Here is a 24,071-nt window from a genome sequence, read left to right as displayed (position 1 = left end):
TTGCTCAGTGGTGTCAGCTATGTTTCTTTTTTTTTTATCTTTTCTTTAAATCAAAGAGCTAACGCAACAAACACACACAAACGTCTAGCAGTTTTCTTATTTTCTGCATTTTAAAACCCCACTTTAGCGCAAATTGTCTATGCATTTAGTGTCACACATGACCACAGACGTCCAGACACAGCTCCCAGACCGAGACCTTTATCAGCTGCAGCAGGAAGGCAGCTCAGAGAGCGAGAGGGCCTCAGTGGGTGACCGAGATTTATTGTACGTGGGAGATAAGACACACAAACATGCTTACATGCATGTAGAGACCACACACCATGTACACGGGAGATAACGCACACACTGACACATAATCATGTTCACGCAGACACACACTTCAAACAGCAGGGCTGGCTGGGATCACCGCTGAACTCTCCTCCCTCCTCTTGACCTTCGACCTCCATCTCTTCATTCTTCCGTCTCGCCGTCTCTGCTCTCGTCTCTGTCTTTCATCTTTCTCACATTTGTTTCTTTCTCTCTCTTTTTCCTGTCTCGTCGTGTAGTTTGATTTTCGTTTTCCCTTATTGTCTGTAAATTGGTCTCTATTTAATTTTTGCTTTTAAATTGCTAAAATTTCAACTTTGTCTTTGGTGCAAACACACAAAAGCAGAAACAATTTTTTCCCCTTTCAGGAGCTGCACAAAAATGTTTTGTTGGAGTTTCATGTAACTAGGTTCTTATTTTCATAGATGTGGTCCCAGTTTACATCGTTCATGATGACATTTTACCCACAATGTTTAGTTCTGAGATTTGGGAACATGGTGACGTCATTAAACAAAAGTCCAACAGGTCAAAAAGTACTTCAATAACAAGTATTGTTTCCATCAGAACCAAAAGACAACTGAAAACTGGTGACTTTCTGGAATCTCCCAACACATGTACTAAGGTTCTGCATCCAAATGTTGCACAAAATTTAACCAAGTGCAAAGAGAAAATGAAAATTATTGTGCAATACTAATTAGTACTAAGTTGGAGATAAAGAGTAGGTACTAATATTTCAATCCTGCATCATTATGCCACTGCAGAAGAAGAGTTAAAGCTCAAGTGATATAATACAGTGTGAAAATCATCAAAGAAATTAAGTTTGAGGAAAGCAATCTGATGAACGTTGCAGTCCACACATATTTATTTTCATCTGCTATTGTTTGTCTCTTCAGTGGTGCAAAAACTCGAAAATAAGTTTTATGTTTCAAGTCCAGCAAGTGTTGTGTTTTCTTTTTCATCTTAAACCTTCCCACCTCAGCAATGCATCAACGCTTTTTTTCAAATTTCTGTTGAAAATGCGAATAAAAGGTGGGTGAAAATGTATGTATTTTCTTCTTAAATGATTCTTCTGATGATATCAGAATACTCTGCATTCATATTGATTAATCACATGTAAAAGTGTGTTGCTTAAATCTCTGGTACCAAACAAAAGCTTCCTTGCATCCTCTGCCACTAAGGTTTTAATAAAAGAACTAAGACATTGGTTAATGCCTGCAAAACACAATGTGAAATGCAAATGGCAAACATACCAATGAAAAAGCTGCAGGGTAATGGGATTAAATTGGTCAAGCTACACCACAAATATCATGTGTGAGACCCAGTTTGTCACATCGAGGAGGCTTCTACTTTAACTTATTAAGACTGAAGTTATTGCCACAAAGAGATGTGAGGACCTGCTGCATCAGGAATGAGTGTGAAGGGTTTGTGTTGCTGATGAGGTGCAAAACAGGCTGGTCCAGAATAGATGCAAGCTGACGGGCAAGACCAGCAGCAAGTGGTTGGGTCATCTTTATAAACTGAGATCACAGGTAAACCAGATGAACTGACGAACCTCCTCCGTCTGTTAATTATTCACTGAAAACAGCTGAGGAGCCAAGAACTGCTCGCTGTGGATTTAGCATTTCTGGGTTTGTTGGTTTTAAAAGAAATCAATATTAACTAAAACAAACAACAACAATTTGCTCAGAAACAGGATATTTTTGGTTTCCACGTGGAGTCAGATGGATTGAACAACACAGACGAGGACAGGGAGCTGCTTTATTTTAAATTATACTTTATTTCATATAAAAACAAAACAATAAACAAATAAATTAGATATTTCTAAAATAATTCTCTTGAGGAAATGCTTAAGAACGTTGTGATTGTTTACAATTGGTATCTGGGAGAAGAGCAGATAACTGGAATGTAAAAATGCTCGTGTGTTTGGACACTTTGTGGATGTAAATGTAGAAGAGCATCAGTCCTAAATGAGAAAGATGACCGACGAGGGAAAACAAATGAGGTGAACAGACGTGATGGTGGTTTACAAACACAACTGGTGGATGAATTTAAAACATTCTGGAATGAAACCCTCCATTTTTCTTAGTGCTGGTGATGCAGATTTTGCTGATGGATCAGAGTTCCACAGAAAGAAATTCGCCAATCATACAGATTGATCTCTTTCCACACAACTGTCAACGGTTGTTTTGTTTGTGTCTCAATTGTTGGTCAGATTCAGGAGGCAGACTAGGACTCAGTTGGCATTTCACCCCACAGGGGAATTGCCTACAGCTGGTGCTGGTGGCAGCGGCGAATCTGAATTAAGATTTGTAATTTAAAAGATGGTGGCCGTGGGGATAAAGATAGGGACGTTTGGGAGAGAAGAGGAGCCATTACCATAATAAGAGCCTCTTCATTTGCACACAAGCCCAAGCTATACCCACACCACCACCCCCAAAACTCCCTCTGGTCCGTAGTCACACCCATTAAGCCTGCAAAGCTTTCATTGTCCGGCCAGGCTGCGGACCTGAGGACCCCTCGCCAACAGATTGGGCTGGGTGAAGGGTTACAGCCAGACAAAGGAGGGTCCCTCCCCCTCCTCCTCTATTTGAAATCAATCACACAGGCTTTCACATTCAGTGTCCCCCCTCCTCCCCTCTCCTCCCGGCCTTCCTCTCCTTGTCAGCAGTGACAGTGGGCTTGGGCCAGCTCCCCACAGAGTCCTCCTGCTACGTCGAGTCCCACCCTGGACACACTGTCCCTGACAAAGACTTGGAGGACCACGAAATGTTGCATTGGTTCCTTTTACGAGTAAACAAGTCCGCCTCGTAACCTGACAGGCTTTGAGACCTGATCAAAACTCGTTTTGTAATGCGTTACAGCTCGATCGACAAAACTTCTGTGGTCTCCGTCCAACAACAACAACAATAACTGGGCTCCCTGTGGTATTTAACAATAAACGGATTTCTTGGAACTAAACAACAAATGGAGGGTTTCATTCCAAAAATGTCCCAAGTTTAAGCCACGTTTAAAGGCGTAATCGGTAATTTTTCTAGACACAAATAATTAAATTGTTGGAATTGTTGGTGGGAAAATGTGTGTTTCTTCATCAGCTACTGCAGTGATTTGGGTTTGACTCTAATTTGGGATACCAGTGTAGATTATTGGGCACAAATGAGTTATTTTGGAAAGAAACCTGAACATGAAGACAGTGTGACAGCTGTAAGAGGTTTGGCACTTGATTAAATTCCTCTCTCCGTTTGCCTCCAGTAACCTTCATTTTTGTGTCATTCAGAATAATTTATAAAAGGAAATCGTCTTTCTTTCTGCTGTTGATATGTACATACAATATTTTAATATTCTAATATATTCACAGGAAATCATCAGTTCAGGCACTTTGCTGCCACTACAGCAACTTCTTAGCATGAGAGATCCTGAGATTTAAGACTGTTTTCTTTTTTTAAATAAGCAACACAAAAGTAAAATAATCTTATATAGAGAGATTTATATTTAACAATCAGTTTCTTATTTTTTTATCATAGCAAAATAAATCTTTTTTTTGTTTGTTTGTTTGTTTCTGTTAAAATGTCTTTTTGAGGTTTCAAGCCCCGGTTTCGGGTTTTGTGGTAGGAGATCATTGTCCGTCGATCAAAGAAAGCACTTCAAGGCGTTTCGAGTACCAGGGTCTCTTCTGCTGAGTTTCGTGCCACAGTTTTTCCAACGTTTCAGCCGTTCTCGAGCACGGCGTCAGAGCCGATCACCCGAAGTACCATGTTCAGTTTGTCCTTTTATCTTCTGCTCACGATGAAGTGTTTCTTTTCTTCAAACCTCCACCGTGTGATGAAGCCCACTGGCCTCAGTGCTTTGTGTATGCATCTGTGTATGTGTGTGTATAAATGCCTATCTATTTCTAAGGGCTTTGACTGGGGCCGTAATGGAGGTCCAACGAAAACATCATGAGCATAAAATCTTTAACTTAACCTTGCGGCGTCGGACCTTCAGCGCGACCGCCAGCGGATGTGTTACAGTCCAAGGTAGCGGGTTTCCACTCTAGTGTTTGTGTGTCTATCGGAGAGCCGCCTTCATGTCTATCCGGGAGCGAACGTCCTGGTAGCCCAGCAGGCAGGGGTCGGTGGACAATGCGTCATGGGTAAAAACAGAGTCGTTGTCGGAAGAGCAGGAGCTGGACGTGTCCTCACATGACGGGGAGTACTGCTCGAAAGGTGTCGACAGGTCCAAGTACTGAGGGGGAGAGGAAGTTCAGAAATGAGAGAGATGCTGACTGGAGCATCCGCGGAGACATTTTGCAACAAGAGGAAACTGATCCACATTTAAATGTTTGTAAAATTGGCAGTAAAAAGCAGTGAAAATTGAATTTGGCCTCTTCTCAAAGGGCTGCTATTGAACATGCTGTTCTTTTAATGCCGTCCACACTAGAAGAGATGCAGATGTGGAGAATCGCTGCCATCACCGATTCAGACCACCGGGTCAGTGTAGACAAATATATTTAGACTGGTTGATTTAAAGACTGTTAGCCTTTACATTTCCGCATTTTAATCACTGTTGACCCATCTGTACAAAACAGACTCTGCATGCAAGCAGTCTGATTTTGCTGCTTGGGAGTTTGTGAGCTCAGGAATCAGCTCAGTCTAAGCGCAGAGGACATCTGGCCAGCAGATTGTCTATGAAAATGTGTGCGCAACATCCTCATAGCTGCATACGTTAGCATGTTTGTGCATGTGACTATTTGTGTTTTAAAGCCCACCTCGTCAGAGATGGACAGCAGCACTCGGTCCAGCTCCTCCACCAGCTGCTTGAAGGTTGGCCTCTGGGTGGGAACGGCATGCCAGCACTCACGCATCATCATGTAGCTACGGAGAAGAAAAACACAAAATTACTTCAGGAATTTCCATATTATACAATAGGACAAATGTTTGACTGTTGGCTTGGGAAAAGATGAGTAAAGTTAGTTTTTTTTAGAGATATAATGAGATATCAACAATTTCCCTGAAGTTTGCACCAAAGGGATCAATAAAGTTCTATTCTGTTCTATATAAAATACTACATTCTGTAATGGAACGCAGCATTGATGGGAATGGCTGCAAACAGGGGAGAATGAAAGAGAAGAGCTCCTGCTTACAGTTCATGTGTGCAGTTGGAGGGTTTATCCATGCGATGTCCTTCCTTCAGCAGCTTGAAAAGTTCCTCAACGGGGATGCCAGGATACGGCGAACCACCCAACGTGAAAATCTCCCACATCAGCACACCGAACGACCACCTAAACCCAGCAAGGAGACACGAAGGAGTGGCTATTAAGGTTTTGCACTGGTTTTCTTTGGAATAAGGTGGCGTGTGACGATGTTAGCAGAGAAGCAGAAATTACAGAAAGGTTTCCAGGGGTACAGTTACATGAGATCTTCACAGGTTTAACAAGATGTGAAAAGAGGCAGAAGTGACACTTTTGGGGAGTTCTTTAGTATAAAGCACCTTATATTTTGCTACAGCAGAGACTTTATGTATGAGAAGCTGAACTTACACGTCACTCTGGTGTGTGTAGACTCTGTCAAACAAGGCTTCAGGTGCCATCCACTTCACCGGCAGCCGACCCTGCGGAGTGAACACGGACACGTTTAGAAGAGCTCCACACGGAAACTGAAGAATTTTTATACCAAATTCTCACCCTCCGTCTCTCTCTCTGCGCCCTCACATTTCTCCCTCATGATCCTCCCCCCTTCCTCCCTCCTCATCCCCTCTTTTCTAATTAAGTCCCATTAAGCCTGCTGCCAATCAGAGGAAAACATCAGACATCTGTCTTGAGAAGTTTTAAAAGCTGTGAAAGGAGCCAGGAAGGAGGAGACCGGCTGAGCGGCAGATATGTTTATAGGCAACATTAGTGAGGTGGGTTTTTTTGCAAACAACCATTTCCTTTCAGACCATTCAAGAATTCATATATGCAATAAAATTAACATGAAATTATCCTTGAGGGGTCAGAGGTCAGTGTGAGATAAGAGTTTACGGGATCTAAAACTGATGATATTGGATCAAATGTGCCATAAGATTAGAATGTTGAACATCTCAACAGTAGAAAATTAAAGGTAGAGCAGGAATGTAGCTCCACAGGAAAGTTACAGGAATGAATTCATGAAAATATGCTGCTAGAAACCACTACTCACGTTGGTGGTTTTCTTGTAGTAGTCGATCTGGTGAACTCCTCTGGCCAGGCCGAAGTCAGCGATCTTCATCACGTTGTCCTCCGTCACCAGAACGTTCCTGGCTGCCAGATCTCTGTGGATGCACTGCAAAAAGAGCACAGAGTGAATTAAAGGCTGACAGAAAACCAACACGAGCTGCCGGGTCTCCAGATTAGAGAGGTTTATTTAGTTTTTAGTTTCAGAGATTTAATGAGGAATTTGCTGAAAGAATTGTTTTTTGTGGAATAAGTTGCCTCTTTCTTTTCATTTCTATGTTGTTTTTGACCCTGTTCCCCCGTTTGCAGAAGCATGCATTTAGCAAGAAGGTTAAACTAAAATTTTATTGTCCAAGTTTTTATACGCATGAAGTGCTCTTTTGAGTTTAGGCTTGTGACACGACATGTCCCTGTGTGATCCAGGCTGTGGTTTGGAGGGATCGTGTAAAAACACAGAGGTAGGGGAGGTTGAAATGATTCACTGCAGCTTTTCTCCAAAAATGAAAAGACTCAGGAGTCTAAAATGAACACACACACTGCCTCATTTTAGTGAACTCCACAAAAATATAATGTCTTTATATAGAAATCCTGGAGTTTAAAGTGAAAAAAAAACAACCCTTTGGGAGGAAAAAAGAAAGCACTGTTTGCCCACATTGAATGGATGTCATTAAGTTTATTTTGGTTTTCATTCGAAATAGACGTGGGATTTGTGGGGACGTGCGAAATGAACCATTCTTGGTTTGCGGGTCTCCCCATAATGGAGGGTTAGTTTCAGGCTCCTGCATTCTTAGGAGGCCGTAGAGCCAGAAACCTGATGCCTACACCCAGACGATGGCTCTGCTGCCTGTTTGCAAACAGATTTATGGCAGCGCTAAAAAGGACAAAGCCCTGCGACGAAGGGACGGACAGATGGATGGAGGAGAGTAAACAGGGCTGAAGCTGCAGCAGCTTTCTGCTCAGGAATGCCTGTCTGAGACACCGGCTGGCAGACAAAGAGACGTGTTGATAAGAAGCACACAAACAGAATGCATGCTGGGAAAATGAAAGGAATAGAAACATGGGGGTGGGGGAGCGGAGAACAGAAAAAGAAAGGGACAGACAGAGGATAGAGAAAGAGGGGAGGAACAGCTGGTGTTGCCATCCACAGTCGGGACCAGACTAATCAATCTGAAGGCCAAGTGCCCGAATGTAATGATTTATGAGACGGAACTCAACCCTAATCACACTTCCCTCTCAGTCAAAGCCAGACTTCTTAGATTACAGCCAGAAGTTCACAAATGTGTTACTATCCTGCTTTCATTTCATGGCTGCACTTCAGGAATGTTTGATGTGTAAATATCCTCACTGAGTAGAATCTCAAAGCTCAAATCTTCAAGTGCTTTTTTTTGTTAATCGACTCACAAATTTCCCAAAATGTATCACTAAACCGCCAACACGAAACTAAATGAGCCACATCATCACACTGAAAAACTCTCTTGCACCCACGAAATGCTCGCAGGGAAGATTTACAGCCTCTTCCCGGAAACTGTTTCCACTCTTTAAAGCGAACGTACCCTCTTGGAGGCCAGGTACTCCATCCCTCGGGCCACCTGGTAGGCGCAGGACAGCAGGTCTTTGAAGGTGAGCTGCTCCTCGGGCACCTTGGTCACATCAAAGGTGTAATCCATGCCTGGAGGTCGCCGGGCACGCAGGTACTCCCTCAGACTGCCTTTGGATGCGTATTCCACCAGCACATACAGAGGACCTGGAGGGGAGGAAACACAAAGAGGATGAAGGACGGAGCTTTTCCTGTTGTTACTTTAGCCTCAAGGTTTGGGAACCCCCACAGATGAAACAGTTTCTTCATTGTTTTCTGGCCAAAAAAGGTGTTTGTGAAACCATACTCACCATCCTGTGTGCAGACTCCCAGCAGGTTGATGATGTTCTTGTGTTTGTCCATCACCTTCATCAGCTCCATCTCAGAGATCAGGTCGGCCAGATCTTTGTCTGTGGCATCATCTGGGGGGAAAAGTGTTGTTTGTTTAGACATCTTCACAGAATCAGCAGACGTCATGAGGTAGTTTCTTGCATCTTTTCTCTCCCACCTTTGAGCATCTTGACAGCCACGGTGGTGGCCTGTTCAGGAGAGTCCTTGTTGATGCCGTAAGCTTCGGCTCGGACCACCTGACCGAAGCAGCCCTCTCCAAGAGGTTTGCCCAACGTTAAACTACAGACAGAGAACAAGCGGGAGTTAGTGAAAATAAGTATGTCTAAATGAAAACTGTACAAATCCATAATTTGGGGCTCTGGTTTTCTTAAACCATAGGTTGGATGGAGCCAAAAATGGGTTGCGGGCTTGTTTCCTTTTTAGGTCCCCACATGATGCGAAAGCTACAGTGTTTAAACAGGTCCGGATCCCAGCTGCCAAACTAAACTTAGTGAAGAAATACTCTCTCTGCAAGGGGCAGCAGTTTTCAGTGTTACTGAGGCTCACCATTTCAAAACTAGCCCGTCTTATTGCAATATTAACTGTATGAGTCGTTTCAGAATATTATCTACATCTTTGTAAATGTCGACAGAAGTGATTCTACCATGCAGATGACTTACTTCTCTCTAGGAAACTCCCAGTCCGGGTCGTAGGGAAGCTCAAACTCCATGACTCCAGCCAACATCGGAGAGCAGCTGGACGAGAGGCGAGCGACTCTCATTAGAGACGCACTGGACTTCCCTGACGAGTTGGATTCCACCGAGTACTGAAAGAAGAGAAAATGAGAAATTAGCGAGGAGCCTTGTTGCTGAATAATTCAAACAGACTGTAGTGTGGTCTCTACCTGACGTACCTGTCTACGCAAAGGAAACTTGGAAAGCTTTTGCACAGGTAGGGCGTCGAACGGCTCCCTCCTCGGATGAACCTGCATCCGACACAACACCACGATGACGATGGCCATGATCAAAGCCAGGAATCCACAGGCGTAGATGATGATGTCAGTGTATTTAGTCTCCATGGTGTCCATGCTGTCTGCTGCTTCCTCCTCTGCAAGAACAGGGGCATAGATTTTAAGATTTTCCCCAAAAATTCTTGAATCCATGTAGTGACAAATAAATACCACAAGATCTCAGTGACCAGTGGGAGAAGATAATGCGTACACTTTAGAAGACGTAAAAATCTTTCGACCAGTTAGGTAAATTATTTTAAGCACAGTCATGCAGCCTCCAGCTCCTTTACCTGAAATCACGGTGAGCCAGGCAGACTGGTGAGCAAAGCCGATAGAGTTTCCAGCCAGACAGGTGTATTCTCCTGCATCCTCCATTGTAACTTTGGACAGGTAGAGCACCTCCACCTCTGACATGTTCAGGCTTCCCGTCTGCACAACATAAAATTTAAAAAAAAAAAAAAGACAATAAATAAACAAAAAATTTAAGGAATCTTTACTTTTTATTGGACAGATTTTTTCCACATTTTTGCTATACGCAAAAATAGCAACAACAAAAGCAAAAACATACATTTATTTCTAATTAGAACAACATGAAAACCTGTGACTTCAAAAGCCAAAAAATGTCAATTTATAGGGGGAAAAGGTGCTACATTAAAAAAATGTAACTTTATTTATCTAAAGATATTTTTGGGCTTTATTAGATAGGACAGAGAGAGAGGCAGGAAAGTGGGGGGAGAAGAATGGGGGAAGGACCTGCAGCAAAGTGTCATGAGTGGGTCTCGAACTCATGACTGCTGCATTGGGGACTGTAGAGCCTATACATTGGACGCCAGCTCAACCATGTGAGCTAAAGCGGTGCCGTAACTTTCTTTTTTATTTAGCTATAAAACTATGGAATTAAACTTCTAAAACTCGACATGACTGGGTTCTTAAGTTGCCTGAGCAGGATCTGGCAATGAGAAGAGGATAAGACATCATGTTTCTGATCAATACATCTGTTACCAACCTTGAGGACCTGAACGTATGGAGTCCCATCAGGACCGTAGCGACTGCCGTTCCTCTGGATGTGCTTCAGCCACTGGATGTGAGGCTGAGCGTCGCTGTACACTTTACAGTGGAACTGGACATCGCTGCCCACCACTGCTGTGGTGTTGGCGGGCAGACCGGCCTGCAGGATCGGCCTGTGGGGCGATCGCTCTGCAACGGGAAGAAATTACAGACGACATGAGCAAAGTGGGCACTGCTTTAAATTCCAGAGAAACCAGACAGAGCTTGGAGGATGTCACTCTTCTCAGGACAACGGTTAAAAGGTGATGCAGGGACACGGAGACAGAGGTTTAACTTTAACCTTTCCGATGGTTTAACTCTGACATAGTCTCAGAGAGCACTCCTCATAACAGGAATCACGCGATGACTGAAAACGTACAGATATTTAAGATATTTAACATCTGACACACATGACTGCTTTGTAAACTAGTGGCCAGCAATTGCCTCTGTCACCTTTAATGTGTTTCTATGCTGGCAAAAGACCAGGAAATGTCATTTTGGGATGAAAATAGGTTCCATTAGCATGCCTCTTTGTGGCTGCTCTCTTTGATCTGTGGTTACTCTCGCTCTCTGATCTCGTTAGTTGTCTCGTTAGTCTTCTCCCTGCGTCATCGGGGACGGAAACTGACCCCGCAGTGGACAGACAGCGAACAAATGAACAAACAAACCGCAGCCCTCCTCGATCGCTTGTCACAGGTCAGGTAGAAAACTGGAGCAGACGCCTGACCGTCCACTTCCTGCCCGCTGACGCCGACACCAGGCTCCCCATCACCTTCTGCTCACCCCCTCAGTTATCCCTCCCTCAGACCGGAGGCTTTTATTTTGCTTTTTCAACAAGTGCAGACTAATGGTGCTCTGACTGCCGCGGCCAGATCAAAAAGCAGTGCAGTTTTGGTTTAAAGACCATTTCTGTCTTGCTGATGCCCACATTTATGACATGTAACTTCTTACTTTGCTGCTCTGAACACCTGCAGTGTTTTTTGTAGTTTATTTACAAGTTATATTTTGTGTCTTACCCAGGACATCGAGGACGTAGCTGTGAGCGATGGAGCCATATTTGTTCTCCACCACACAGGTGTAGTTTCCTCTGTCTGAGGGCACGACGCTCTCCATCACCAGGCTCCAGTGTTGGTGTCTCAGCTAATCACAGGAACACAAAATAATATCAGCATGGACAAACACTCAAACATCAGGAGAGCAAAGAAAAGGAAGTGACAAAAGGAGATGAGAAACCACAGCTGTCCTCACCTTGATGCCCCCAATACGATGCTCTCCTCTAAATTCACGTCCGTTTTTGAGCCAGCGGATGGTTGGCATAGGGCTGCCCATCGCCGGGCAGCGAAATTTCACCGTGTTGCCTGCAGGAACAGCGTACAGCTTCTTCTCCATTCGCTGGGTGTGCGTCCAGTAAGGGCCTGTGTAGACAAAGACCAGCCAATGAGCTGTTAGTCTCGGATGAAATCTGGAGTTTGACTCGCATCGACTTCTCAAAGATTGCAAGTAGAAAGCAAACAACCAGCACACCTCTGGAGAAGTAAACTTGGTCATTTTCGATCTCAGTCGATGAGTCCTCCAAGCCGTTGTCTTCGTCATCGTCTCCGGATCCTAATGAGTCTGAGAACAGGGAACAAAAAGACAATGTAAAGACCAACAAAAACAATTTTCAACAGCATCACTCTGATATTTAGTACTTTTCTCTGATGTTAAAATCATAAAACTTGAACTCCAACATGAGCTGTTTCATAAAATACATATGTTAACCCCCTAAACTCCAAAATTCATTGGTGAGTTTGAAAGGCATCTTTAAAAAAATCTTTAAAAATTCAATAATTTTTGAGAGTCAGAAACTTTAAAAACAGAAAAGTGTCTGACATTTGAACTGTCCGATAGTCCATGAACCAATGATCAATCAGCTTAACCAAATCTAAGCTTATATTGTGATATTTCATGCAAATTACTTTGATTTACATGTTTTAATCAAAAATTTGCCAAAAATAAAGAGTTCACTCTAATCGGATTTTGCTAAATTAAGACAATCGAGAAGCCACTGGTGACTCAGGTTCAACAGTCGTGACAAAAAAATCAAGGACGTTTTGATTGAACTGGGTTTAGCTGCAGGCTGTGTATGTAAGCAATAAGATATCTATAAATGTAAAGTCAGAATTTTTTATGTCACCTGTAAGTGCAAATTTTGTACATGTTGATTTCAGGCTTTATCAACGTTTGCTGTTTCCATGACGATGCAGGACTGTATTTTGTGTCACAGGAGCAAAAAATGCCCCAGAAACAGTGTTTGTGTTCGTACCTGCCACAGTGATGGTGAAGTTCCTCACAGGCTCTTTGGTTCCTCGGAGAATGCAAACATAGACGCCGGAATCCTCGTATGTTACGTCCGTGATCTCCACGATGGCGCCGCGCATCTGGATGCGAGGTGTCGGCAGAACCCGGACTCCCTCCTTGTACCAGTTCACCGCCATGCCGGGCCGGCTGCTCATGTCACAGCGCAGCTTCAGGACGTTTCCTGGCTCCAACAGAAGATGCTCGGTGGTGTCCTCATTCAGGTCCTCAAGAACATCTGTTCAAAGCAGACAAGGTGTCAGAACGATGCGGTGTACATTTATTATATCCTTGTTTCTTGCTGTTTCTCAGCTTCTCCGTGGTTTTACACGTCACCATACCGAGCTGCCCAGTCGCCCAGCAGTCAACTATGACCTTCAACTCCTCGACCACATTATCTCCCATCCCAGCATACACACAAACACAATGGAATCACCATGGAGACCAGAAGGCCCTACTGACCCAACCCTCCTCCACTCGCCCTCCTTCTCCTCTTCATCTTTTTGTTCCTCTGTGGATTATTGTGGGACTGAGAGTGATCTAGCTAACACTGTCTCCCTCCAAAAAAAGAAGGGAAGAAAAGGAGCAGGCAGGAAGAGTGACTGAGGCTAATGAACATGTTGCGACCTGACAGTGGACGGAGAGTAAATCTAAGGGGTGGTGAAGGTTCACTGGAGATCTAAGTGAGCGAGGGGAGGAGATTTTTTTTTTTTCCAGCCTGCGGAGGAGGATGTCGAGTTTGGAGCCCACACAGATGGCCACCATACCACGAGCAGCTTTTAATCTTTTTACATCACAGACACCCAAATAGACTCAGCTTAAACAAACAGCGCTCTGGCTCCTGCATCTTCATTATTTTCTCAGTTATTTTAGTTAATGAGAAAGAGTGCAAATGTCAGCACTTTAGTGACCTAAAATTATGAGCAACTTAAGCATTTTATGACTGTGGAGTTACCTGAGGGCATTTCCGCAGCAGTCAGGTCCACCGTTTGGGAAATGATGGTACCTGTAAAAAGGAGAAATTGTAGTTTAAAAAAAAGCAATACTAAATTATGAACAAACTGTCAATAGATGTTTTACCCTATAAACCCCAAGCAGCTTTTGGCCCATATGCTTCTTCCTCCTGTCACATTTTTACTCATTGTGGACTCATTTTTCACTGCAATATAAATTCCTGCACTTGTATGTATGTTTAATTGCCATCGATAAGAGAAAAAGAAGAAGAAAAAAAGAATTTCTTGATTTTTTACTTATGGTGGCCCCCAAACTGTAGATGCTTTACCTTTTACCTTTACAAACTAGACATTAACTAAGATATTTCACTGTGCAGAATCTATCTTCCAACTAATTGTTGAGAGTTTTGCTCTTCTGGTCACCATTTTTGAACCATGCTGCATTTATTTCATTGATTATGTATTTTATTTTGCTGTCAATCTTTAACTTGTTTCTATATTTATCTCCTATCTGTTCTGTGTAAACTTCCAAAAAGCCAAAAGGTCTCTGATTTTTTCTCACATAACTGTTTATCACTTATGAGTTCTTTGTTAGGTTGAGAAACATGTGTTTTTTGTTTTTTACAGAATCTGATTGGAGCAATTGGTTCATTTTTGACAAATATTTAAGCACAGACTTTGTTGATTTTCCTGACAGAACCACACATCTTAGTTCAAGAACTAAGAATGGCTCTTTCTGGTTTCTGGATCTAATAAATGGTGTAATTCAGAAAGTTTCCTTTTCAAACCAGCCAAGTTGTGAGGTTCAGACAGTTAATTGTAGTGAACTCAAAGTCCAACAAAGCTTTGATTTTTCTTCTTTATGCCGAACTTTGGATGACGTTTAATAAACTCTATCAGAAAGACAAGAAAACTGACATGATATGTGTGTCTCACCAGGGAGGACCTCCAGCCACGCTGACTGCATGGCCTGCACTGTCTGTCCCGCGTGGCTGCTTTCGGCCATACAGATGTACTCGCCGGCATCCTCCAAAGTGATGTTGGACAGATGGAGAGTGTTCACCTTGGACCCGTTGCTCTGCAGGGCCTGCACAGAGGACCGATTATTTTAGCGTCTCTTTAACATGACGGGAACAGAATTAAAAAGCAGTGTTGTGTCGATGTCTGTCTACGGATCTGTTATCTCACCGTCAGAGGCCTGAGGCGGGGCGCTCCTCCCTGACTCCGTCCTGGACCTCCAGACTCGGTCTTCAGCCACTGCACCTTGGTGGACGCCGGCCTGTGGACTTTACACACCAGCTTCGCCTGACCACCCACCACCGCCGTGGTGTTTTCTGGGTAACCCGGCACGATCAGAGGCCTGGAGACCCGAAGATCTAAAGAGAAAGGCAGAAGATGAAACATAAATTTTGATGTCGAGAATGAATGTAATCTTGTTGTGAATCTTAAATTGAGATTTGACTTTTTAAAAAAAGGGACTGTTCACTAACTAACTCAACACTGGGTTTAAACAAACCAGATTTCAGGTGCCACAGTGCAGCTTTTCCACTGAATAAAGGCGCCTACAGTCTAAGAATAAATTGCTACAAACCATCATGCTCTCAATGCGCCCGAGTGAACAAGACAAAAATTGTCAAAACACATCCTGGTGGTTTCAGTTTACCGCTTACAGATCTAGCAACAGGAGTGCACCATGTTCCTAAACAACTGACATTTAATGCTACCAGGAACTGGTGATAGAGTGCCCTGATAACCCAGCTACTATGGTGTCACCATCAGCCACAGTGCCATCCATTCAGTGGGTCACTTGCCCATTTATGCACTCGCCCACTCACTTGTTGGAGCATATGTGCGCCCTGGCCAAGGACCTTGCTCACTGCTCAGTCACTCAGAACGAGCAATTTTCCAGGGCAATTTTCTGTCTGATTGCTTCCTGCGAGCGCTTAGTGAAAAGGCAATCTGTTCCCTTGTTGGAGTGAAGTGCTGCCTTTTTTTCTAATCACCCAGAGTACATGCAGGTAATGCTTTCAGCAGCAAATCCACGCTCACAACCTTGTAAGTGGAAAATCAGAAATAGTGATCGGGCCAGAGCGGCCAAAAGGAAAACAAATTAAATGGAACATCTCGGTGGTTTGTGTTAATGCAAACACGCTCAACATTTAGTCCAAAATATTAACAGCATTCTCATTTGATGGAGCAAACTTGAGCGCAGTTAAACCAACAGTTAGCTGTGAATCACAGAGACGAACCGCACTCTGCAGCCATGCTAATGAACTTGCAGAGACAGGGACGGTGCCCCGGAGTTGAACTCGAGGCAGAGTGTGAATTGTCACCCAGAGGCGAGGGGGCAAACAAAACACAACACAACACAAACAAACCGCTCGGGTGGTGCAAGCCAGCCAGTCAGCCAGCCGGCCGGCGGGGCTGGCAGCAGCAGAGCCTCTGTGGAGATCAGTTGGGACAATGAGGAGGCCTTCATGTACCGACGCAGAAACCCACAGCAGCAGCAGATCCCTGCAATGTGCACTTTATACCGGCTCAGTTGTATTCACAGAAAGCTGCAGAACGACTCAAAATCAACCAGAGTTACAAACAAATCATCATGTGAGGCAGCTGCACAGCGGGCCAGTTGTAATTACATAACTGTGGAGGTTTGGGGGCGCACACGCATGTTAGCAAGGCTCACCACAGGAATCATGAAGCCAGATTTACTCTGCGCAGAGACTAAAACAAAGCCTTCTTTTTTTCTTTTTAATGTTTCCAAAAGCTGCTGCTACACATCTATGTTCTCCATTTTATATTTCAGTGAAACAGAGTTCGCTCAGGCAGGGATTTAGAAACTATCCTAAACTCTGGCATCATCAGTGTATAATAGTTCTTTAAGTTTGCATTTTAGAGACAAAGAGCTGAAGGATTTAATGTACAAAAGCTGTACTTAGACTTTTTGTATAACTGGGCTGAACCTAAGTTTGTCTGTGGGAATTCAGATTCCTGCATTTAGCCTTTGCAGAGTAACATTAGCTATCTACTTATATTTGAAGTGTGCTGTGATTTATTTGCACTCAGAGCTGCTATGAAATTAGCAACATGACAGAAAAAAACACAGAATTATTTAAGGAGATTAATAAAAGCTTTTAAAAGTACATTTTAGTCAAACAAACCAGTCTGTGCAGGAAATGTCTTTCCTCTTCGGCCTAAGTTTGAACTATTTTCTTTGGTCTTTTCTCTGCAGCGTGTCCCTGCAGAGTAAATTCTGGATAAAGTCTCCCTGTCAGGAGCCAGCAAGGGTGCATTGTGGGTCCCTCTGACCTTCCTAACCTCTGTTCAGCTGGAGTCATCTTCAGAGAGGTTGGAGTCTGTTCTAACTTTGTCTCTGCCTCCTGTCAGTCACTGTGATCATTCTTTGTCGTGACATGTTTACTTTTATCTAGAAAAAGGTTCCTTCTGAACAGATCTGAGAGACCCGGGGATCAAACCATCCTACAATTCAGTAATCAAAGCAAAATCACAGCTTTTTTTTCTAACAGAGATCACTCCAAGAAGTGTATATCGTGCATGTTATACAACCAGAAAATCCTTCTGTTTTCAGTCTTGGTTTGACTCTTTACTTTCCCGTCTTGTAAATAAATCTGAGAGCTTTTCTCGGAGCCCCCTTCGTCTGAACAACAAGCCCCGGCTGGCCTCGATGGCCCCGAAGTACAAAGTGGGGCCACAAAGATGGAAAAGACTCGACGCCTCCGGGGCAGCAAGCCACTTTGTCTTTCATCAATCTCCACACATCCTCACAAAAATGTCATCCTGAAGTCCTTTAATCTGACTTAAGAGCTGATTTACACGACGACAGTGAAGAAGCTCCAGCTCACAAGTTCTGCTTTGGAAGACTGTACAGAACAATGGGACGGATTATTGTGCCTTAGCTCATTAGAAACATTCTAATAGAACTTTAAACCAACAGTGGCTGCCTTATTGTATTGGCGTCTGTTTGTAAAGCATCAATGAAGCAGCCCCTCCTCATCCTCCACAGCTGGCACGCAGCCAGGCAGATTTACACTTCCGAGCCTCAGGGCCTCGGTCGGATCAGGTAGCGCAGTTTACGGCAGCAAAAACACTGAGAGCTTCCGACTTCTTCACTTCTTCCCTCGACTACAGACCCTCGTCTCATTTCTGCTGTCACCTTGACTTCCTCTCTGGGCTCCTGGCTGCTAAGAAACTTAATCTTTCTCAGAGGGGAAAGTGGGCTGATTGAAAGCTTTGCAGAAACATGCAAATAAAATGTGCTTAGACACTAAAACACACTTTTTTCTGTGTGTTGCACCAGCAGCTCCGATGTAGGTGATGGAAGAAACCAGCAACCTCGGATCCACAAATGCTTGTCCACCCTTTATTCAAACACAAACCAACACAAGCAAAGAAGGAAACCGTGTGAAAACAATGAAGTTTCAGGTGTCTTACCTTTAGTTCTTAACTCCTCAATGGCTCTGGCTGAGACTCTGTCCACCAAACCGAGCAGGAGAACGCAGAACATGCAGATCCTCACCATCTTCTAGATGTGGCGCGTGTGTCTTGTGGTTGAAAAGGGGCAAAATTACAAGTTTAGAAGCCTGGAGTGGGCCTCACACTCTGGTCCCTGGCATTGGCGACTTCCGAAACCCACAAAGTCTCTAAATCTGGATCCTGCAGGGGCAAACAAACACATGGCAGATGGTTATCTGTCGATCAGAAACCCGATTCTTGAAGGAGATCTGGCAGGAGGGGAGCAGCTAAAGACACAAACTTTTCTGTTCACTTTCAAGCCAGATGGCAAAAAACACAAACAATTGTTCGTCCGAATAGCGAAATAAAAAAAAAAGAGAGAGAGAGAGAGTCTGTTTGACTGTGAGCAGCTGTATTCTTAACCAGATGTCCTGCTAACTGTCCCGTTCATCTGCCTTACACTGTCCAGGCTCTCCTGCGTCATGAATAAGCACCAGGGCTGCTGCTGCTGCTGCTGCTGCTGCCTGTTGTTTGTCAGTGGATGGTGCTCAGTCTGTCCCGGGATAATGGGCCCTTACTAGGAAAACACTCTAAACTTGCCAGGAAGCTACAGAATCTGAAGGAGCAGCGCAGGGACTCGACTGGCTGCTGATGCGACTTCAGGTTGAGGAGGTTGGAAACGCAGAACAGGCAGCAAAACAGTCAAATACGTGACTAGGAGGGAAAAAAACAAGCATCGTGTGCCAGATCTCCTCATTTTTATGCACATTAAGAAACCATTTGATATCAGCCGAACGCTTAAATGCACTTTGAGAAACAGGGCCAGCCACAACAGCTTAGGTTTTGGTCAATTAGGACAGGAATTATGAATGATGCTCATATTTGATCACTTGAATTGAAGTTTTCTTGACTCATTTATCTTTTTTAACCTATAAAATGTGGTGGGGTTATTTTCAGGTATTCTTTTATATGATTATTAGTCGAGAACTTCAAATTATTCAGCTCAGTATTACAGAAAAGCAGCAAATCTTCACAAATTTGAATTTAAAACTGGGATTTAGGATCTGACTTTAGGAAAAAAAATGACTCTATCACTCAAAATATTGGCAGGATCATTTGTGTTGATGCATGAATCCAATAACTGGCTAAAGTTTCAGCTCTAACTTAAGCATGTTTACCTTAAGATGTTGTTTTTAATATCAAAAGCAGTTTACCTGTTCCAGTTTAAACAGGAACAACATCCACAAATGTGCATCTATAACATGATATTCTCTCTCTCTCCCTCTCTCTTTTAATATTGTGGTTAATTTAAGATTTTTTTAGTGCAACCCTGTCGCCACAAACTCACTCTGCAGACAAACTATAAACTTTGACAGCCTACAAGGACGCTAAAGGAATAATACACTGATTCTTGTGCTGAAAGCTGCGCCAACTGCGCACAGGCGCCAGACCCTGGTGCGTGCGCTCCATGCAGGCAGGCCGCGCCCACACACACACACACACACACACACACACACACCGTTTAAAGCACCAGCTCACTGAATGAAACGTATTCTTTCTCAATTAAGGACTGGAAAACTTTTTTCTCCTGCTGCTGCTAATTCCGCTGGCACGCTGCCTGGCTGCTGCACTCCGCCGTGTTCAGCTGGAGCCAAAACACTTCTACTGTATTCTACTTTTTCGGGCTGAAAAACGGAGGGAAGGGCGTCACTGCGCGTTTCTGTCAAATAATTCACGCTTAATAAATCAGTCCCACGCAATATTAGACTCAAACAGCCCGTGGAGGTTATAATGAAGCTCGGAGCCGCCAGGAGCCAGTGAGAGCTGTTTCTGTTTGCGTTACACTCGCTTGTAACGTTACACGTGTGCTGGCAACCGTCAATCAATGAAATCGATCAGGTCAGCAGAAAGTGTGACACATCCGGAGATTGATTTTTTTTAAGATAAGATGTTTGATCCTAATTTCTGCTTTCAGTTTGTCAAACAATAAACCACATCACATCTATTGATCTCTCTCTTATAGTGCATTTTCTTTTAACTTAATGTGCGTAAAACATCAGTGAAACGAATCACTCTTTTAAACATTTTTAATGCGTTCAAATTCCGCTTTGAGCAACACATACACTCTTTTCTCCTGACAAATAGTCCATGTGGAGGGTTCAATGTCTACGAAGTGACTTGTTTGGCCCCATGCATTGCAAAACACAACCGTTTCCTGACTAAAATGCTGAAATGTGGATTAAATCGCTGGTTTACGGTGTAAATAATGAGATCTGGAAGGTTAAAACAGTGGAAAAAAATAATTAACGTAAGTTGTTGTGTTTTCAGAAATGTCTGTTTTCTAGAAAATCGCTGAAAATGAATGAAAAAAGGGTTCAACCTCAGCGCAAAGGCGATTTTTGAGGCTTTTCGTAACATATCATGTTGGAATCTGAGCCTCGCTGCGCTGAAAATGAATGAAACAACAACTCTCCAAGAATCTCCAGCTGTCTCAGTCTGTTTTCACCCACCTTTCCTCCCGGTCTGTCCTCGCAGCGATGACTGGCACCAACTAGGGGGGTGAAATCACTCCTTGTCCCTGTCGATCTGGGTGAATATTGAAATCCTCATTTGGAGACCCCCGGTGTATCCTCCCCCAAAAGCAGTCTGTGAGCTGGTTCCAGGGTTCGTGTATCCTGCTGAAATCGAAGTCGACCTTATAAATCCATCAAAAACAGCCCCCTGCAACATGAACGACAGCTGTCCTGGTGACCGGGGGAGAAGGAGCAGCGATCCTCGGGGGCAAAGTCCACTGCAGCCGGCCGCTCACAGCGCTAAATCCATGGAGGGAAATTAAAACCGAACAGCGAACGAGGAAAATGGATTTCGCTGGTGTGAAAGTTGTAAAAAAAAAAAAAAAAAAATCTGTTCTGAAAATGTTGAAAAGAATCCGATTTGGGGAGAAAAAGAGACTGATAGAAACGGGTGACAAAAAACAACGTGCCCCGTAGTTCAGAGTCCCTTCTTGGATAACTCTACGTGCGTCTTTACGCAGCGCTTCTACAACTTCTCCTCTCCTCGGTGAGTTTATCCCGTTAAGATCTGAGCTCTGCTGCTCAAATGTAGAGCTAGACTCGTCAGTCCGCTTCCCTTGAACCGCACAGAGAGACAGAGGAGCGAGCGACTGCGTCCTCAGTGCACCAGCCCTCCTACAGCACTCCGCTGCTCTCCGGACGGCAGTCACAACAACAATGGTCTGAGAGCGGCCGGGGGAGCAGGAGGAGGAGAGAGGAGGGGACAGGAGGGGAGAGAGAGTGAGGGGAGGGGAGGGGTACACTCAAACTACCCCCCCTCTCCTCCCCCCAACACACAAAAAACACCCCATCCCTGCACAGAGCTGCCAAATAAAACTCTAGACCCTCTGCCTCTCCACTCTCCACTGCGCGCAGATGAAACTATCCATTTTTCCCCCCCCTTGCAATCAGACTTTTTAAAATTGCTTTGAGCATTTTCCCACTTAACCACCCAACTGAACCACATAAATCACTCCATTAAAGGTGTTTATTATGAAGTCTCATAATTTATTGCGCGTTAATTGCGACTTAGAAGACGCATTCAATTAAGCAGCCTTTGTGAGCGAGTGCGTGCGAATTGCCTCCATGTTTTAATTGCATCAGTGAAAGAACAAGACCGAGTAATCCCATTAGCTGCAGCGCAGAATCAAGATAAACCCTGTTTTTTATCAGCTTAACACACTGAGTCTTAATTCAAATGAAAGCTTTGGTTTAACACAATGACACACATGCATTAGTTCCTCCTGGATGTTGGACTGGGCTGCGAGAATCCGAAGATTGTGAGGAAAAGCAAGTTGTTAAAGCTGCAGCCAAGTGAAGAGAGATGTTGTAGTTTGACAGATATATTAATATGTGCTGCACCAGCAGGGGGTCAGCGTGCAGGAGAGATAAAGAAAACACACCATAATGGGAACAAAGTGATCAAACTGAACAGAGGACACATGAATGCACTCACTAACTCATTAACTTGTCCTTTCTCACACATTTGGCTCAGTCTGACTTCATATACATCACTGTCACACCGAACTCTGTTAGGATTCATCGTCAGAGTTGGAAACAAGAAACAACACATCTTAGTCTCACTTTAGTGACAAAAGCTTATGTTTCACTGTTCGAACCCATAATCAAGATACAAATTCATCTAAAATAAATGCTTCTTTTATGGTTTCAGATGTGGAATTTTGCAATTTTGGGTGCAAAAGAATCTAAGTTTTCTTCTATTAAGGATTCAGGCTACTGGGTTGTGTGTTCCCAAGACAGTAGAAGAGTAAAAGAAATGAAATCAAAAGAGGATGATCCACCTATTATTTTAAAAAAGGGAAAGTCAGGATAAGGTTTAGAATCCTCTTGTTTCTTTGTTTGCTTTGTGTTTTCTCACTCCTGTCCTGCTGGTACTTCCTGGGCTTCATTAAGGTGTGTTGCAACAACATACTAGGGATGCTTCTGTAGTATTGCAGCTTTTTGTGTTGTTTTGGGATACTCAAAGGATAACTGAGTCCCTGCATGTAGGACCTTTATGAATGTTTCAAACACTCTGTACATTTAGTCAACAGTGTGCCATTGTGTAGGCTGACAAAGTTTATTGTATAAGATCATAGGGCACAGAATCCTCACCTCAGCCACATCCAACACCTCTGGGAGGACTTTGAATTTCCACTATGAGACTGGACTTGCAAGCAAAATTTGGCGTAAACCTGAAGAATGAGGCTGGTGTAGCAGCAGATTAATCTGTGTGGTTTAGGGATTATTTGCTCAATAATCACATACTTGTTCAACATTCAGGTGTCCACATACTTCTGACCGATTTTTGACTTTGAACACTTCCAAAATCACGCAGACTGCATTGTGACTTCTGTTTTTGGTGTCCAAACAAAAAACGAAACAAAATAAAAGTCAAAATATATTATGATTGGATGGAAGACGATTTTAACCATGTCTGTTATCATGTTGCTCTGTTTCTTGATTTACTAAAAGCTGAAGTCTTCAAACACACTCTACAGCACTGAAAAAAGAGGGAACGAACTGATCTGTATACATAACTGTAATATTATTATGTTGTAACTTACCAGTAGGCGGTATTTTACAGATGTTTCATGTTTTGTTAAATTATAAATATTACCAAGTAAAATCATAGCGAAAAAAATTGTGTTATTTATTAAAAAGGAAACAAAAATCAGGCCAAAACTGTAAAGAATGTCCACATCAAAACACAGTATTTCTGTAAATGTGTTCTTTTACAGTGTTTGAATGTGAAATTACACTGTACCATGATAAATATTGTTATTTTACAAAAAAAAAGTTATTTATAAGAAAAGTGATGTATCTTAAAGACTGAGAAACATAACCTTTTTTAAACTGTTATTTTACAGATTTTTCCATTTATGTTAAAAAAAAACCCCCAAAAAACAACAAAAAATCATTTATGTCAACGGAAAAGAAAAACAAAAGAATAGGCCAAGGCTCTACATCATGTTAACATCAAAATCAGTATTTTAAGAAAGAGCAATTTGTTCTTTTATAATACAGATATTTTAAGCTATTTAAATGAGTTAAAAATAAAATAATTTTATAGACAATTGTTGTTATTTTCACAGTTTTCACTTGTTTTGAACATCAAAATATTTCACAGTTTTTAGTGCATTTTTGTGGCACCTTTGCTGCCAGATTTCATAATTTCTTTAATTACTTTTTAAAAAATTTATTCTTTATTTTTTTGCTTATAACATCATTAAAATACATTGATGAGAAAAGGTTTTTCACATTCAAGTTTCTCAGTCAGCTACCTGGTGTCCCTATAAAAACTCCCAGCAGTTAAACTCCA

The 24,071-nt window shown here is 43.0% G+C and overlaps 1 protein-coding gene across 1 annotated transcript; it reads right to left on the bottom strand.

The window, feature by feature from the left end:
* Positions 1–2,063: 2,063 nt before the first annotated feature.
* fgfr4 (fibroblast growth factor receptor 4) lies at positions 2,064–21,384 on the bottom strand. Its single transcript, XM_008290042.1, has 21 exons — positions 20,708–21,384; positions 18,177–18,398; positions 14,913–15,100; positions 14,661–14,811; positions 13,727–13,777; positions 12,740–13,009; positions 11,959–12,048; positions 11,683–11,849; positions 11,451–11,574; positions 10,394–10,584; positions 9,678–9,816; positions 9,292–9,485; positions 9,059–9,204; positions 8,557–8,678; positions 8,360–8,470; positions 8,026–8,216; positions 6,459–6,581; positions 5,822–5,892; positions 5,426–5,563; positions 5,051–5,156; positions 2,064–4,527 (listed from the first exon to the last, which is right to left on the bottom strand). The coding sequence occupies exons 2-21, from the start codon at positions 18,262–18,264 to the stop codon at positions 4,351–4,353; spliced, it is 2,838 nt and encodes a 945-aa protein (XP_008288264.1). The 5' UTR covers positions 18,265–18,398; positions 20,708–21,384; the 3' UTR covers positions 2,064–4,350.
* Positions 21,385–24,071: the final 2,687 nt, after the last annotated feature.

The sequence above is a fragment of the Stegastes partitus genome, unplaced genomic scaffold (genome assembly GCF_000690725.1).
Source record: "Stegastes partitus isolate 25-593 unplaced genomic scaffold, Stegastes_partitus-1.0.2 Scaffold653, whole genome shotgun sequence".
NCBI classification, from domain to species: Eukaryota; Metazoa; Chordata; class Actinopteri; family Pomacentridae; genus Stegastes; species Stegastes partitus.
Note: the sequence above shows the minus strand (reverse complement) of the source record. Positions and strands in the feature narration are given on the sequence as shown.

Excerpts from the sequence above, each read along its gene's own strand:
- fgfr4 (XM_008290042.1), bottom strand. The coding sequence starts at position 18,264 with ATGGTGAGGATCTGCATGTTCTGCGTTCTCCTGCTCGGTTTGGTGGAC. Across the intron at positions 9,486-9,677 it reads CTGGCTCACCGTGATTTCAG|AGGAGGAAGCAGCAGACAGC; the intron begins GTAAAGGAGCTG and ends CTGTTCTTGCAG. Across the intron at positions 5,157-5,425 it reads TCCAACTGCACACATGAACT|CTACATGATGATGCGTGAGT; the intron begins GTAAGCAGGAGC and ends TCTTCTCCGTAG.